Source organism: Hemicordylus capensis, chromosome 6, assembly GCF_027244095.1.
Source record: "Hemicordylus capensis ecotype Gifberg chromosome 6, rHemCap1.1.pri, whole genome shotgun sequence".
Taxonomy (NCBI): domain Eukaryota; kingdom Metazoa; phylum Chordata; class Lepidosauria; order Squamata; family Cordylidae; genus Hemicordylus; species Hemicordylus capensis.
The window spans coordinates 8,689,162-8,706,156 of NC_069662.1; the positions used below are offsets into that span (position 1 = coordinate 8,689,162).

General features: G+C 42.8%; 2 protein-coding genes across 2 annotated transcripts; both read left to right on the forward strand.

The window, feature by feature from the left end:
• The first annotated feature begins 8,523 nt into the window (after positions 1-8,523).
• On the forward strand, positions 8,524-9,462 carry LOC128329697 (olfactory receptor 10G6-like). Its single transcript, XM_053261274.1, has one exon. The coding sequence runs from the start codon at positions 8,524-8,526 to the stop codon at positions 9,460-9,462; it is 939 nt and encodes a 312-aa protein (XP_053117249.1).
• A 5,336-nt stretch (positions 9,463-14,798) lies between these two features.
• On the forward strand, positions 14,799-15,740 carry LOC128329698 (olfactory receptor 10G6-like). Its single transcript, XM_053261275.1, has one exon. It carries the CDS (start codon positions 14,799-14,801, stop codon positions 15,738-15,740), a length of 942 nt encoding a protein of 313 aa, XP_053117250.1.
• The last annotated feature ends 1,255 nt before the right edge of the window (positions 15,741-16,995 follow it).

Genomic DNA, 16,995 nt, shown 5'->3' on the forward strand with positions numbered 1-16,995 from the left:
TGAGAAGAGCTTCAGTGATTGTCTTTATTGAGCAGGCGGAGAGTAACTGGCCCTATCCACCCCTAGCACAGTACCTCCAGTGACTGTTGCTGGTATCTATCATACATTTCTCTTTAGATTGTGAGCCCTTCGGGGACAGGGGTCCATCTTATTTATTTATTTGTTATTCCTCAATGTAAACCACTTTGAAAACCTTTTTGAAAAGTGGGATATAAATATTTGTCGTTGTTGTACCTGAACTTGCTAATTTTCCTTTCACATCCCCTTTTCATTTGGTTTAATATTGGGCCAGTTCAAATGATACAGCCCAGCAGCACAGATGAATAAGAAGGGATGTGCCAAGAGGGCGCCCATTAGGATGCCCTGCACAGATGTCCTGACACTCTTCCAGCCCATCTTTTGGTCATGTTTGGGGGCTGTTTATCCAAATGGCTTTCAACAAGCATTTGGAGTGCATGTTTAGGACCCATTTGGATGAGCAGCTCCCACATGTGATCAAGCGACACACCAGGAGGGCATCAGGACACCCATAGAGGTCCGAGGATGTCCTGAAGGGTATACTCTCGATATGCCCCCTTCCCATTCTTCTGTGCTCCCAGGCTGTATCCTTTGAAATGGTGCTATATAATAATGTGTCTGGATTGTAAATTGCCTTGAGTACATTACAAGAAATGATAGATAGATAGATAGATAGATAGATAGATAGATAGATAGATAGATAGATAGATAGATAGATACCATCACTAATGGGAGCTCTTCCAGAGCAAGCCATAGGGGGGAGGTGTGTGACCCAGATCAGACCCATGGTGAAGGCAAAAGGTTAACCCCCCACCCCACCCCACCCATGTCATGGATCCTGATACAGCTCAGACCTGCCATTTGGCTGCTATCTGGAATTTCAAACACAAAATTAGAGTGAACATTTCTTCAGAGTGAAATTTAAATAAAATGTCAGGGTTCTTCACTTTAGAGAATTGTTTTAGGTGGTTTCTCCACACTCCTGGGCCATTCATGGTCTTAACATGAGGTATCGTTTTGCCCACACACAAGTTCTGTCAGGGTTAGGGTTAGAAGAGAGCTAGCCTTGTGCCAGTGAGCATGAATTGTCCCTTATGCTCAGTTGAGTCTGCTTTGGTTTGCATTTGGATGAGAGACAACATGTGAGTGCTGTAAGATGTTCCCCTCCGTGGATGGGGAAGAGCATATGCATGCTTGCATGCAGATGGTCCCTGCTTCACTCCTGGGCATATCTGGGTAGGGCTGGGAAAGACTCCTGCCTGAAACCTTGGAGAGCTGCTGCCAATCAGTTTATACAATCATGAGCTGAAGGGACTAATGGTAGTCTGACTCAGTAAAAGGCAGTTTCCTATGTTCCTAAACAGACTCCACTGGGGTTCAGGAATGCAGACCTCTCTTGTGCACTGACAAACTGGTTCATTTGAGAATTTTCAAATGTTCCCTCTCTCAGGTGTGGGTTTAAAACTTCATCCTCTGAGAACCTGCTCCCACTCATGCTACCTCAGGTAATAAGATGGATATTCAGTAATTTGTACGAGTGAAAATCACAATTTTTTCAATTTATTTGGTTTTGTTTTCAAGCTTTTGTTTCAACACATAAGTACTCTAAGGGCATTTAAAAATAATAATTTGATCTATTCAACATTTTTGTATGTAAAACCAACACATTCCTGGAAAGCAACAGCAAAAAGAAATATATTGTTTTGCTTTTTTTAATGGCCAAGTCTTCTCAATAAAACTGCCCCAGGGTGACTGGTGAACACCCCTAAATTTGTGTTCAGGCTTGCATGGGGAAATTAGCTCAGAAAGGAACAGTTCCATGTCAGATTAAATTTACACAAAGTTGTGGACCCAGGAAAAGACGGGATGGAGGCAAGGTTGAAATTTCAAAAACCAAAAGAAAGCTTTTTATTGGAGGGAGGGGTACAGCGAAATAAATGTGTGGTTAAAGCAATATTACTAACCAGACAAACTTCAAAGAGGCATTTTGTGTTAAAGTCCTAATTGTATAAATTCCCAAGAGGGCTAGAGAAAGAGGCTTTTAGAGAAAGAGGCATCTGGATTTAAGAAAAGGGAATAGGGATAGCGTGGGGGCCCAGCAAGGGGCAAATGTTCATATCACCTGATCTGGGCGAAGAGACCTCGGGGCTCTTGGAACAACCAAAGGACCTTGTTCCTCAGGGACAGCTCAATCAGAAGCAGGAGCAAGAAGACTAGAGGGGTAAGATGACAGAGGTGAATCCACAAGGGTGCTTCCTCCATGGAACCAGCTTCCTATGTTAGCAAGGAAGACTGGGCAGATTGGGCTAGGCAAGAAAGCCAAACTGGAGAGTGGCATGAAGAACTGAACACAATCTGGCGTGGTGGCCCGTGAACAGTAAATCACCCAAGCAGCTGGCGACTCCAAGGTAGATGGTATGCAAAAAGCACACTGAATCATGAAATTGGAGCTTGTTATACCCTAGAACATATCCTGGGGCCACATTCCTGTTTGCGAAATGGGTGTTGGGTGGAACCTGCAAGGATTCCATTGTTGCTGATCGCTCTTCCTGAATGTATAATGGTCACCTTATCTTCACTCCACCCAACATTTCTGGCTTCACACATCACGGAAATAGTAGCACCACTGAGAACACACACCTGGCAGGAACTGGTGGCTCTGCTGTACTTACTTGCTGCCATGACATGTGAAGCCATCCTCATGATCTGATGGCGCCTCATGATCTGATGGCGGCCAACAAGGCAAACCACTGCACAGGCCAGGAAAAGGTAGTTTTCAACCTCAGTGGTCCTGAAGGGGGGAAATAGATCTGGAATACTGTAAGAGGAGTCATGACCCAGCCATGCAAATGGCCCAGGCGCATGTGCTGTGGCCTCCAAAATGGCCACCACCACCAAATAAATGGTCAGAATGGCCTTTTGAAGACTGTGGGGAGGTTGGCGAGGGTAGGGGGAGCTGGCAGAGACCCTCCCATGGCTGCAGTAGCAGCCCCTGAGGCTGCTGCTCCAGGTGGTGAGTGTCTTAAAAAACAATTTTAAAAGACTTTAGAATCCCAAACTGGCTCGAATTTGAGCTGAGCCAGAGGGGGTTGTTCGGGGGCACAGAACTGAACATGCCCAGTTCAGTTTGAAACTGGTTCAGACTCAAACCAAACTGGGCAAAATGGTTTTGTGCACACCGTTATTTAAAATAATCCAGTGCAGTCATACTTTTTCCTTACTAGCTGCTCTCTGCTGTTTAGATCAGGTCTGAATAATGTAGCACTTGGGAAGAAAGATGCAGCAGAACAATCCAGCACTTGAGGCTAAAATGGAGAAGATCTCCACAGCCACCATGTATTTCCCCGTGTGCTCTGATAGGCTGGCACAAAGGACACCCAAACGCTGCAAAAGACCAACATGCTAAAGGTGATCAGTTTGGCCTCATTGAAAGTGTCTGGCAATTTCCTGGCAGGGAAAGCCACAGTGAAGCTGATGATGGCCTGAAACACCATGTAACCCAGGACAAGGTAGAACATGACCTCTGACCCTTCATTGCATTGCAATGTGATCTGACCAACCTGGGAGTGCATGTCCAGCTCTGGAAATGGTGGGGAGGTTGACAACCACACAGCACAAATGACAGTTTGAATAAGAGAACAGACAATGATGACTGATAATGCCTTTCTCTTCCCTGCCCATTTCCTCATCCTGTTTCCTGGCTTGGTGGCCATGAAGGCTAGAACCATAGTGATGGTTTTAGCCAACACAGAAGAAACAGCAATGGAGAAGATGATTCCAAAAAATGTTTGACGGAGAAAGCAGGTCATCTTCCTGGACCAGCCAATGAACAGCAAGGAGCACAGAAAGCAGAGCAGAAGGGCAGAGAATCGAATATAGGTGATGCTCCAATTGTTGGCTTTAACAATAGGAGTACTAGAGAGCTGAGTGATGCTCCACATCACCTGTGAAATGAAGTACATGGAAATTTTTCAGGAGATTCTGCATTTTGGAAACATTTCCACAGAAAATTTTCAGACCCCCATCTTTGGCTTTTACTAATAACTCCTCAGACATGGATTAATTATATCCATATACACAACCAAGCAGCATCTTACATTCAGGCTGTGTTTAAGAGAAGATCCTACCCACCAAGGATGAATATTCTGAAGATTCCTTGTGTCCCCATCTCCCATAGCTTTCTGCTTGGATCACAATGAATGTACATCATGAAGATCGTGTGCTATGGCATAAACAGCATTGTAGATCCCATAGCTCTCACCATCACAGGTTCAAATACAGGTTCAAATAAATCCTCAAGAACTTTGGCCCTCGTGTGGTCCTCCTCCAGTGCTCTTCTCAGATCACTCTCACTTCTATGCCATGTACAATCACCTGTTGTCTGCCAGTTCATAAATTGAAATGCAGAGTGGCAGGAAGAAATTGCCTGTTGAAAATCCTGGAGTCTTGGTAACGCATTGCTGTAGAACACAAAATACAAGCTGCCATTCACAGATTATGTAGGGACAGAGAGCTGTGTTTCAAAAACAATACCATTCCCCTGAGCTGTCATGATCCAAACCTTTGCTAAGGATCTCTGCAGATCAAGTTCATTCACAGATAGATATGTTTGAAAAGAAGCCATAAATTCAGTATCCACATAGACAAAACTCACATTGACTCGGACAGCAAAGTTTTGGGTAATGATCTTGTGCAGTTGAAAAACACCTCTGAAGCTATGTTTGGCATCATTTCCAGAGATTTTATTTTATTTTATTTTATTTTATTTTATTTTATTTTATTTATTTGAAACATTCGATATACCGCCCACTCCGAAGACTCTGGGCGGTGTACAAAAACATGCCAAACAAGACAGCATTAACATTACATTCTAAATAAAACTAAGGTAACTAATGGGGGGGAGAGATAAACTACAGGGTAAAAGCCTGGCAAAAAAGAAAAGTTTTCAATAAAGATTTAAAAATTGACAAAGAAGGAGCTAAACGAATCTGCAAGGGAAGAGAATTCCAGAGAAGTGGGGTGGCAACCGAGAAAGCCTTTTCATGGGTTCTAGCTCCCCGAACCTCTCGGAAATCGGGGACCGACAAAAGGGCCATCTGACCAGATCTGACCAGACGGGATGTAACTGGATGGGAGAGGCGGGTCTGTAGGTAAACAGGTGCAAAACCCCACAGGCTTTGAAGGTCAAAACCAGGACCTTAAATTGAACTCGGTAGCGAATAGGCAACCAGTGCAATGACTGCAGGAGAGGTGTTACCCTGTCATATTTTCTGGCACCCACAAGTAAATGAGCCACTGCATTCTGGACCCATTGTAGCTTTCTGATCATCCTCAAAGGTAACCCTAGATAGAGGGCGTTACAATAATCTAGGCGGGAGATAACAAGGGCATGGGTCACTGTCATTAACGCTTGCCGATCAAGGTAAGGGCGTAATTGACGAATAAGATGGAGCTGGGCAAAGGGACTTCTGGCTGCAGCCTCCACCTGCTGTTCAAGCAGGAGGTGCGAATCCAAAAGGACCCCCAAGTCATGTACAAGCTCTTTCGGGGCAGCGCCACCCCATCTAAAACAAGGTTCACATCCAGCTGTTGGCCAGTACGAGGGCTGAGTAAGAGTAGTTCAGTCTTGGTGGGATTCAGTCTGAGCTTATTTTGATTCATCCAGACCTTAACAGCTTCCAGGCATCGAGTAAGCACAGAAACAGCATCTCCAGAATGGTCTGGGATGGCAATATACAGCTGAGTATCATCGGCGTATTGATGAAATCTCACCCCAAACTGGGAAATGACCTGACCCAGCGGCTCCATATAGATGTTAAAGAGGACAGGGGCAAGAACTGGACCCTGGGGAACTCCATAAAGGAGTGGCCATGGCTCAGAGCATCTGTCCTCAATGCATACTGACTGGACACGCCCGCTAAGGTAAGAATGGAACCACTGTAAGACAGTGCCCTCGATACCCAACTCACGCAGGCGGTCAAGGAGGATAGCATGATCGATAGTGTCAAAGGCCGCTGAGAGATGCCATACAAATATTGCTCTCAGTGAGCATAGGCAGCATGAATCATAGTAAAGTTTCTCCACCATCATCATCAACTGACACAAGGAGGCCAATCCAGGTCCATCTGAAATACTTAAGTAGGCGAACAATCCCAATATACTGAGCATTTTTATTTGGCACCATCCAATACAAGGAAGACAACTCTTCTCTATTGCTCAGCATAGGTGCAAAGGATCCATAACTAAACTAACAGGAACAATAAAGTTACTTTTACCAAAATAACAAGTTAAAAAATCGTCCTCCTATTCCTGAAGAGCAGGCAAATTCCTCCAAATATTCACCTTAACAAAATTTCAATCCTCCAACAAATATCGTGCATGCTTTCTCACCTCTCCTCAAAATCACTGGAGAGTTGACCTTGCTTTGGGAGCACCGGTAGTTCAGTGCTAGTACACGTGTTTGCACATATGGTTTCCCAAGTGTAATTCCTAGCAACAAAAATAATTATCTTTCCTTCAAATCAACAACATCTCAAATCACTGTAAATGGATGAAAGAGTGGGTAATAAACATTCTCAACAGGGCACATGGTCATGACATTGTGGCAATGAGAAATCAAATGAATGAATGAGGGGGGAGGAGTTGTGGGACTCACGGGAGATGCACCTTTTTAAAGATATGAGGGGGAAACTTAACATGTCCTTGTTGATGCAGAACATTCAACCAGCACATTACTGATAGCAGCAGATGGACCTCTACTCTGAATTAGAAGAGCTCCCACCTAGATGCTTCCTTCTACCTTAGTTGTCGATGAAGAGAGCCTTCCCTAATTAATTACCTCTTATTTTTGTTGGTAGCATGCTCACATTGTCCTCCAACTGAAATAGATTTGGAAGTCTAAAGAAACAGATTTGAAATATTAAAGGAACATTTTAATGCACAACAAAAGAAGCAAGGGACAAATTCTGACGATGTGTGCTCTGGTCCAAAAAGGAATCTCACCACAATATAGCAGATACTCTAAATGCTAAAGGATTCTATGTTGCTTTTGTCACAAATTAGAATGTATATCCCTTTGGAAGGAAATCTTGATTTCAGAGTTTCTCGAATCAACTAGTGGATACTGTCACTGGGTGAAGATTTGGGGGGAGCTGGAATTGTATTCCTCTCATTGAGGAGCTACATCTGCTATCAGGAAAATATCCAATCTATTGAACAGAAATAAGCTGAAATGATACGAAGCCAACAAGTAACTTCCTGCAAGCTTTGCCGATGATTTTTATAAAGGCACAAAAATTTTACTACAACAAACCAACAGTTTTGATCCATTCTTCCAAGAATGGATCCATTGGATCTTGAGAAATTCAGAAGAAAATTCAGAAGGAAACACCTCACTGTATCAAAGTGGCCATTTAGCCAGTTGCTATCAGCTATCAGTAACTATCAGTGGGGTACATATCCTTGGCAAGGTGGGTATATTGCTGGATGATATTGTTCCCTGCAAATACATTCACAGAACTTTCAATAGCCTTTGAAAAGACAGAACAGGACAAAATAGTTGTGTGACATGCTTGTTTTGAAGGTCTCCTGGATGATTTTTGAGTCTTCTGAGTTAGTTTAGTAAACTTCCAAAAAAGCTAGACAAATCAGGACTTATGAGTTCTTTTCAAGTCCTTTGAACAGAGGGTGGGGGCGAGCTTTAAGACATAGGCTCTCATGTTTTGTTATGAATGTTTGCAGTAGACACATAGAGAGGAGACAGGAAGTCAATACCCCATTGTTTCCTTAGGTGTTACCTCTAGCATTCTGGAATGGTAGTGATATCTACTCCAAATTCCTCATAGATCACATTCCTGATCATGTGCAAAAATATAATGCCTAACTGAGCATGGAGAGAATGGGTTGCCATTTCTACCCCTAGCATTGATGCTTGTTCTTTAAATCAGTGCTGATCAAACTTTTTGAAATTGAGCTCCCTTCTAAATGTGTATGGTCTACTGGAGTCATCAAACTAAGAAGCAGTTCTCATTTTTGCAGGTGACTGTGCAGAGACCCTTGAACATGGGTGTATGCATGCAGACTGGTGCTTCATGCAAGGATCTGTAGCTTGGGATAGTAACCCCATGACAGCATCTCTCTGAACATCTTCTAAAGCCACACAGAGGGAAGCATAAGGACAAAGCGGCAGCTCATTCTGAATTGCTCTTATGCAGTTAAGGATGCTGAGGCGATCAGTGTGCAATAACCCTCACAAATGCAATATATTTGTGTTCCACAGCCAGGATGCTTTCAGTGATCTACCAAGGTCTTTGCTGATGTAGAAGGAGGGCAATACCTTCCTAGATATCTTATTCCTTTCTGCAGCTTCATGATCTCCATCCAGGTACCCCACACCTATCTCCTCTGGACTTATCTCACTGTCTTAGTCAGTGACCTTTATTGTTTAATCTTATTCATAATTTAAAGAACGACTGAATTTATCTTGCTGTGAGAAGTCTTTTGCAAATGGAATGTCCAAATCAAACATCCCCAACTGAGTTTGTCCTCTCAGGGTTCCCATACCCACCAGAGATGAAGGTCCCTTTGTTCTTGTTCTTCTTCCTCGTATTTATATTGACCCTCTCTGGCAATTCCTTGATCCTCTGGGTGGTAGCGTCTAACCTCAAGCTACACAAGCCCATGTATTGGTTCCTCTGCCATCTGTCCATCCTCGACATGGCTTTCTCCTCTGTGGTTGTTCCCAAGATGATTGCAGGGTTCATTCCTGGTAGAAAGTTCATCTCTTTTGGAGGATGTGTGACTCAGGTATTCTTCTTCCAGTTCCTTGGATGTGCAGAAAGTCTTCTGTACACCTTGATGGCTTATGACCGCTTTCTGGCTATTTGCAAACCCCTCCAGTACACCACCATCATGAATTGGAGAGTCTGTCTCATCCTCTCCTTGGGTACAGTGATTGGAGGCTGCCTGAACTCAGTGCTGGAGACAACTCTCACCTTCCGCTTGCCCTATGGTCAGAGAAACCAAATTAACTACATCTTCTGTGACATCCCTGCTGTGTTGAAGCTGGCTTGTGCTGACACAACACTCAATGAGCTTATGATCTTGGTTGACGTTGGCTTAGTGGCTATGACCTGCTTCCTCCTTATCCTGACCTCCTATGTCTATATCATCTCTGCTATTCTGCGGATCAGTACCTCTGAAGGACGTCGCCGAGCCTTCTCTACTTGTACAGCCCATGTTACAGTGGTGTTCATATTTTATGTCCCAACAGTTTACCACTATTTGAGGCCAACATCTCAGGGCTCAATGGATGGTGTGGTCAGCATCTTCTACACCACAATCACTCCATTTTTAAACCCTGTCATATACACACTTAGGAACAAGGAGATGAAAACTGCGCTGGGGAAACTGTGGCATAGAGAAAAGATGAGTGAATTCATATGACCATGTTCTGCTAATACAAAAAGGTCACAAATGAGCTCAAATCTAGACCCATTTCAAGCTGGCTTTTGGGCGGGTTACGGGGTGAAGACTGCCTTGGTCGGCCTGATCTCTAATTAGGTATTGAGAGGGAGTGTGACTCTGCTGATGCTTTGGGGTCTCTTGGTAGCTTTTGATACCATTGATCGTGGTATCTTGTGGGTTGCCTGAGGGAGGAGGGATTAGGTGGCACTGTTTTGCAGTGGTTCCATCCCTACCTCTCAGGTAGATTCCAGATGGTGTTACTTGGAGACTGTTGCTCTGCAAAGTGAGAGTTACCTTATGGGGTTCCACAAGGCTCCATGCTGTCTCCAATTCTCTTTAACATCTACATGAAACTGCTGGGAGAGATCATCAGGAGATTTGGAGCAGGGTGTTATCAATATGCTGATGACACCCAAATCTACTTCTCCCTATCAACTTCATCAAGAAATGGCAACACTTCCTTAAATGCCTGCCTGGAGGCAGTAATGGGCTAGATAATGGGCAAAGAGGTACCTTTTACCATGGTGATTCTCTTTATTTAGCAGGGGGAGAGTAACTGGCCCTATTCACCCCCAGCACAGTACTTCCAGTGACTGTTGCTGGTGTCTATCTTATGTTTCATTTTAGAATGTGAGCCCTTTGGGGGACAGGGAGCCATCTTATTTGTTTGTTATTTCTCTTTGTAAACCGCCCTGAGCCATTTTTGGAAAGGCGGTATAGAAATCAAATTATTATTATTATTATTATTATTATTATTATTATTATTATTATTAACAACAAACTGAAGTTGTATCCAAATGGGACATAGGTACTGATGGCGGGTTAGGGCTGAAGTTAAGACCCAATAGATTATTTAGATCTGCTTGTTCTGGATGGGGTTACGCTCCCCCTGAAAAATCCAGTAAGTAGATGGGGAGTACTCCCGGATCCCAAATTCTCTCTGGTTTCTCAGGTTGAGGCAGCGGCCAGAAGCGCATTTTATCAGCTTCAGCTGATATGTCAGCTATGCCCATTTCTGGAGGTAAATTAACTTAAAACAGTACTAAATATGCTCGTAACCTCCAGGGTTGACTAGTGTAATGCACCCTACGTGGAGCTGCCTTTCTACATAGTCTGTAATCTACAATTGGTACAGAATGTGGCAGCCAGGACCAATTTTTTAAAAATTGAACTGGCTGCTGAAATGTTTCTGAGCACAACACAAAGTGCTGGTTATTACCCATAAAGCCCTCAATGGCTTAGGTGAAGGGTACTTAAGAGAGTGCCACCTTTGTCATGAACCCTGCCCTCTATTAAGATCATCTGCAGAGGTCTGGTTAGGGTTGCCTCCAGCTCATCTGGTGGAGTCTCAGGGCGGGGACTTCTCTTGGGCTGCTTTGGAATGCACTCCCTGTCAAAATAAGAGCTTCTTCATTTCTAATAGCTTTTAAAAAGACCCTTAAGACACACCTGTTTTCTCAGGCTTTTAGGTAAACCTGGTTTTAAGCTGTGTGGTTGTTTTACTCTGTGAAATTGTTTTAATTGTTTTTATTCTGTGGAAGTGTTTTGATTATTGTATGTATTTTATATTGTAACTTGGATTATGTACACTGCATAGATAGATAGATAGATAGATAGATAGATAGATAGATAGATAGATAGATAGATATGGCAGTATAAATAAATAAATGAATGAATAAATGATTGACCCCATTGTGCGTGTGGTGAGTTGACTGTGCAACCAATTCTCTTGACTGCCAATTTGCTTTTAGCCCCATCAAAGCTGTTGTTGTCATCCTCTAAGGTCAAGGGCAGCTCCTGAGTGGAGGCATGGGTGGGCAAATTAACCCCACAACAAGTGGCTTGCTCCCCCACTGGCCCCCATTTCTGTTTCAGAAACCTGATATGTGGGACTCAGCTCATCCACCCATAAATGCACTTTGACCCTTCTGTGCCCCCTCTCATGTTTTTCTGGTGCCACCACTGTCTAATGTTCTTTTAATATGGCACCCTCATTCTTCATAGAAGGACTCTTTGAAGCTACTCTGACAATCACCATAAAGTGGACTAAGGGAGCCAAAGGGAGCCAAGCAGCTCCCTGTCCCCGCAGCCCCCACCGGCTCCGTGACTTCTTACTATTATTTATTTCTGCAATAAAAATGAATATATTACCAAGAATGAACTTTCTTTTCCAAATGATTCCTATAAAGATCAATGACAAGATTTTGAATAAGTGGCAGAGGCAGCTAAATTCATTTATTTGGAATTACAAAAATCCTAGAATTCAATTTAAAGTTATGCAGGATCTAAAAGAGAGAGGTGGGCTAGCCATTCCCAATTTGAAGCTTTATTATTATGCTAGCTGCCTGACCTGGATTTCCGATTAGATTACAACCCCTTATGGTTGTTTTGCCAGTATAGAGAGAGCTCTGGACTTTCCAGAGGACTGCATAATTTTTTGTGGGTAACCAGTACGAGAAAAGATTTGGAGATACAACAATATGCTATCAGACATAGTCTTTTGTGTGTTTGGGATAAATACCACAAAAGAATAAGTCCTAGACTATCTCCTTTGGTGTCAATTTTGAATGTTTACTTTTATGAAGAAGAATTTTCTTATAAGTACAAATTTTGGAAAGACAATTTATATACTTTGCAAAGTCTAACTCAAGACGTAACACAGAGTAAGTCAGATTTCGAATCTCAACAACCACCTTGGTTTCAACAGATCCAGATTAGTTCAATAGTACAGAAAGAGTTACAAATACAAGGTGGAAAATTTAGAGAACTGACTGACTTTGAAGACTTAATTAGCTGAAATAAGGACCATTTGTTGGGAAAAAAATATAATCTGTTGCTGAAATATGAGACAGAGATGGAGCAGGTTAAACAGTGCATGATAAAGTGGATGCAGAATTTCAACAGGGCGATTGATATTTCTGACTGGGAATACCAGTGGAAAAGAAACATTAAATTTACAATGTGTTATAACCTAAGGGGAAACCGGTATAAGATGTTTTTCAGATGGTACATGACTCCTCTGATAATTAATAAGATAGATAATTCATTTTCAAAAAACTATTGGAAATGTAATCACCAACCAGGGTCATTTTTCCATATGTGTTGGACTTGTAATAAGACTCAATTGTACTGGAAGCAAATTCACAAGAAAATGGAACAAATTTTAGAGATTAAATTTCCTTTTTTTACCAGAAATCTTTCTTTGAAGTTTGACAAAACTTAAAGCCCCACACCATGAATACAAAGTCTATAGACGGTAGGAAAATAAATGATGACAGAAACATATCATGTGCTGAACTCCTAATTTGCTCCATCACTGCTAATGATCTCTTGGGAGGGCTTACAGAGGGAACTTTGACTAGGAGCTGGCCTACACTGGTGTACTTAGAAGGCTGCTTCACTGCCTTAGATTTCCGTTGTGATTTAGAAAGTCACCATGGACAGGATGACACCTCTCCCATAAGTGTTCTCCTAAACAGGGCTGAGGTGCTCATAACCAGGGACAAGGTTGCATCATGGAATGGTTCCTTTTTATTCTCCCAAATTACTTGGCATTTTAATGAGGCTCTCTGGAGGTTCCACTGTTACAATAACTAACTCAAGTCTCATGAGTAGAGATCCCAGTAACCCAATGGACACAAAACATTTAGGGAAGCAGAAAAAGAAAGGAACACAGACAAACTATAAAGCAGAGGCTACAAGATGTGAAGCAGAGCCAGAGGGCAGGTCTTCAGCATAAATCTATGTCCGAGGAACAAATAGTATCTTGCCAAAAGTGAGCTGCTATTTTGATCAGGTGCGTCTTTTCTTTGCATACGGATGACTATTTCAGAAGAACACGTTATTTTATGGTTCAGATGTCAGTGAGTTTCTCCTGACCACCTGAGGCAGTTGATTACTGGGTATTGTTGACAAAGCTCTCTCTTCCTCAAAAGACTTGGAAAAGAGAATTCTGAGAGATAAAGGGACACATCAGTGCAGTACTGAAAACAAAGGAGCAAAATTGAGAAAGATCTGAGAAAGGAAGAGAGGAAAAAATGGTGGTAATTTTTTTTGGGGGGGGGGAATAGAAAAGATGTTTTATTTGCATAAAATGCATGTCCATGTTTAGGGAGGAGGAATTCTCCAGATAAACTTTCCACCCTCTTGCCCTAAATTATAGGCTCAGACATTTGCCTCAGAGTTGGGGGAGGAGGGACATATATTCAGTCCACTCTTTCCTCTATCAGCGGAAGCAAAAAGCCTGAGCTCCCATCTGAGAGTCCATCAGACAGACAAACCTCATCCCTGCTGATCTTCTCATCTCTGGCAGCCCCTGCCTTACATAGAGTCCTACATTTAGGACACTCCTCCCCACTCCCCACTTGCTCCTTCTTCCCTGGCCAGGCAAGTGAATTGGCCACACAATCCCTGGCATCCAAAGGGGAGTTGTTCTCCAACTCCACCTTCTTCGTGAGCCTTTTTTGCACCCATTCGCAGCTGTGAAGCTGATAGCCTTGCTATTCCCTCTCCACCATACGGCTGCCTCTTGGGCTGCACCTGCCCATCTCCCAGCAGCTGTTATACATCCCTCTGAGCCCTTCCTGACCCCCCCAAAGGTAATCACTGGGGCTATCCTGATGTCTAGAACCCCCTGTTTCTCCCGGCATCCTGCTGTTTAACTGGGTAAACAACCCTGTCTCATGGAGGAGGGTAGGAGATGCCGACAATGCAAATTGGGGAGAAATGCTGGTAATGATGAAAACAGAAAGGAATATAGAGTATATTTTTTCACAAAAAGATCTTTCTAGATGAAGATGTTAAACAGCATAGGTGGGGAAATCGAGCATGAGTCACTGTGGCCAAGCTCTCCGCAAGAAAATTTTGTAACCGCAAAGGCTATCTTCCACTCCCCATCGAAACCAAGAGTCCTCAAGGATAACTATGACTACACACCCAGAGAACTGACATGGGAGTAAAAACTTTTCACATTAAAATGTATGCCACTTTAGGGGAAGCTGGAGAAATCTACATCATAGGGAAACTGGCTGCTTAGAATTAAGCATTTGGAATTCTACTTAAACCTGAACAAACATTTATAATTTATTATTAAACATACAACTAAGACAAAAGAATCCAAACTGTGGCTGACATCCTGACTAAAATGCCTTGAAGGACATTCCACTGAAGTAGTCCTTTAGAGTAACTCCTGAGTGGTTCCGTTGAATAACTGTGTCTGGATGTCAGCCAGTAAATATCATTTCTAACATCAATTGCAATTCCCTTTCTTTCTTAAGCCATTACAGATAATCGCCATAGGTTTTGCTCTCCTATGAATGGAGTGTGAAAATGTAACATCGTTGCTTGAAAACTTTGAAATTATGGGATTCCTGTACCCCAGAGACCTGAAGTTCCCATTGCTCCTCTTCTTCTTCCTCATGTACTTACTGTCCCTTTTTGGAAATAGTCTGATTCTCACAGTGGTAGCTCTCGATCCCAATTTGCACAAGCCAATGTACTGGTTCCTCTGCCACCTGGCCATCATAGACGTGATGTTCTCCTCAGTGGTGGTGCCCAAGTTGATTTCTTGGCTGGCAGAGGGAAATGGGGTCATCTCCTTTGCAGGCTGTGTGTCTCAGCTCTTCTTCTTCCACTTTCTGGGTTGCACAGAATGTTTCTTATATACCGTGCTGGCCTTGGACCGCTTTCTGGCCATCTGCAAACCACTCCGCTACAGCACCATCATGAACAACCGAGTTTGCTTCTGTCTTTCATTTGGAATCTGGTTTGGAGGCTCACTACATTCTGCAATGGAGACTGCCCTCACTTTCCACTTGCCATTTGGCCGGAGGAACCAAGTGACCTACACATTCTGTGACATTCCCGCTGTACAGAAACTGGCCTGTGCGGATACATCCATCAATGAGATGGTGACCTTGATTGACATTGGGTTGGTCGCCATGGCCTGCTTCCTCTTGATCTTGACATCCTATGTCTATATCATATCTGCCATCCTGAGGATTCCCACTGCTCAAGGGAAACGCCGGGCCTTCTCCACTTGCTCAGCCCATATCACTTTGGTGGTGATCTACTATGCACCTACGATTTACACTTATCTGCGTCCAGCATCTCAGGACTCCTTTGATGGTGTGTTGTCCATGTTCTATGCTTCAGGGACCCCCTTCATAAACCCTCTTATACTCACACTGAGGAATAAGGAAATGAAAGTTGGTGTGAGGAAATTATGCAGCAGAAAAACACAGTGCTCCCTTAATTAAATGAGATCATTTTCTTGCAGGTGATTTTGCTGGAAGCCAAAGGAAACAATTATTGTTCTAGCTAGTATAATGAATGGGTGTATGGTAAGAGGATATCAGCACTCTATGGCCCGTTAGTGTTACAAGTGGTACAGAAACAGAAATACAGTTTTCTTTCATGGTAACAGAATGGAATAGTCACATGAACTCTGTTATCCTGTTTTTTGCCCTTTTCAGGATATTAAAAAAATTCCACCTGCAAAATATAAAAGACCTCTGCAAGAAAATTCTGTAACCACAAAGACTTGTTTGTTAGTACCACTCATCTGTTTATGCACATGTAAAAGTCTAAAGTCTTCTTTATGTTCTGCCTGTGTGGTAAATATCTCTCTTTGATTAGATTCTATTTTGAAACATTGATGTTTAATGATCACACATACTTAAGTTTTTCCTCACAACAAACCTGTGAAGTGACTGACCCAGAGTCACCCAGCAAGTCTCATGGCTGAATGAGGATTTGAACTCGGGTCTCCCTGGTCTTAGTCCAGCACTCTAACTACCACAAAGGACAGAGAGTAGCACTAGTTCCTTCTTGCTATGGCCATCCTGCTGTGGTGCCACCACGATAGGTGACATTTCTTTTTCTTGATATAATGAGCAATCTCATTGATGCCCCAACACACAAATTGCTACATTCGGAGAAAATATTTAAAATGTATTTATGAGCCAGAATGCAATCTGCCATCAACTCAAAACATCTGCAAAACCAGATAGGGCCCAGACACAAATAATGGAAGCTCATTGTGACTACTCCATTTCAAAATAGCTGTGAATCTTCCAGATCTACACAATGTACTTTTCCATCTCTCATCAAAACCACTGGGGAGGTGACTGTGTATTGGGAGAGGCTGTAATTCAGTGCAAGAACACTGTGTGCATGTGTGTGTGTGTGTGTGTGCACGCGCGTGTCACACACACACACACACACACACATACACACACAAACGGATTCCCAGTTGTAATGCTTATCAACAAAAATAATTATCTTTCTTCTAAATAAACAACATTTGTAATTGCTGGTGTGTGATGAAATATGAGGTAAATGAACACCTGAATTCCCAACTGTGCATATGGCCATGATGTGGGAATGAACAAAGAGGAGGTCTGCAGGGATGTATAGAAGATGCAACATTATAAAGAAGTGTCCTTGTGGGTGAAGAACTTTCAGCCAACACATTATTGATAGTGTGTTGACCCATCTAACAGCAGATAGATC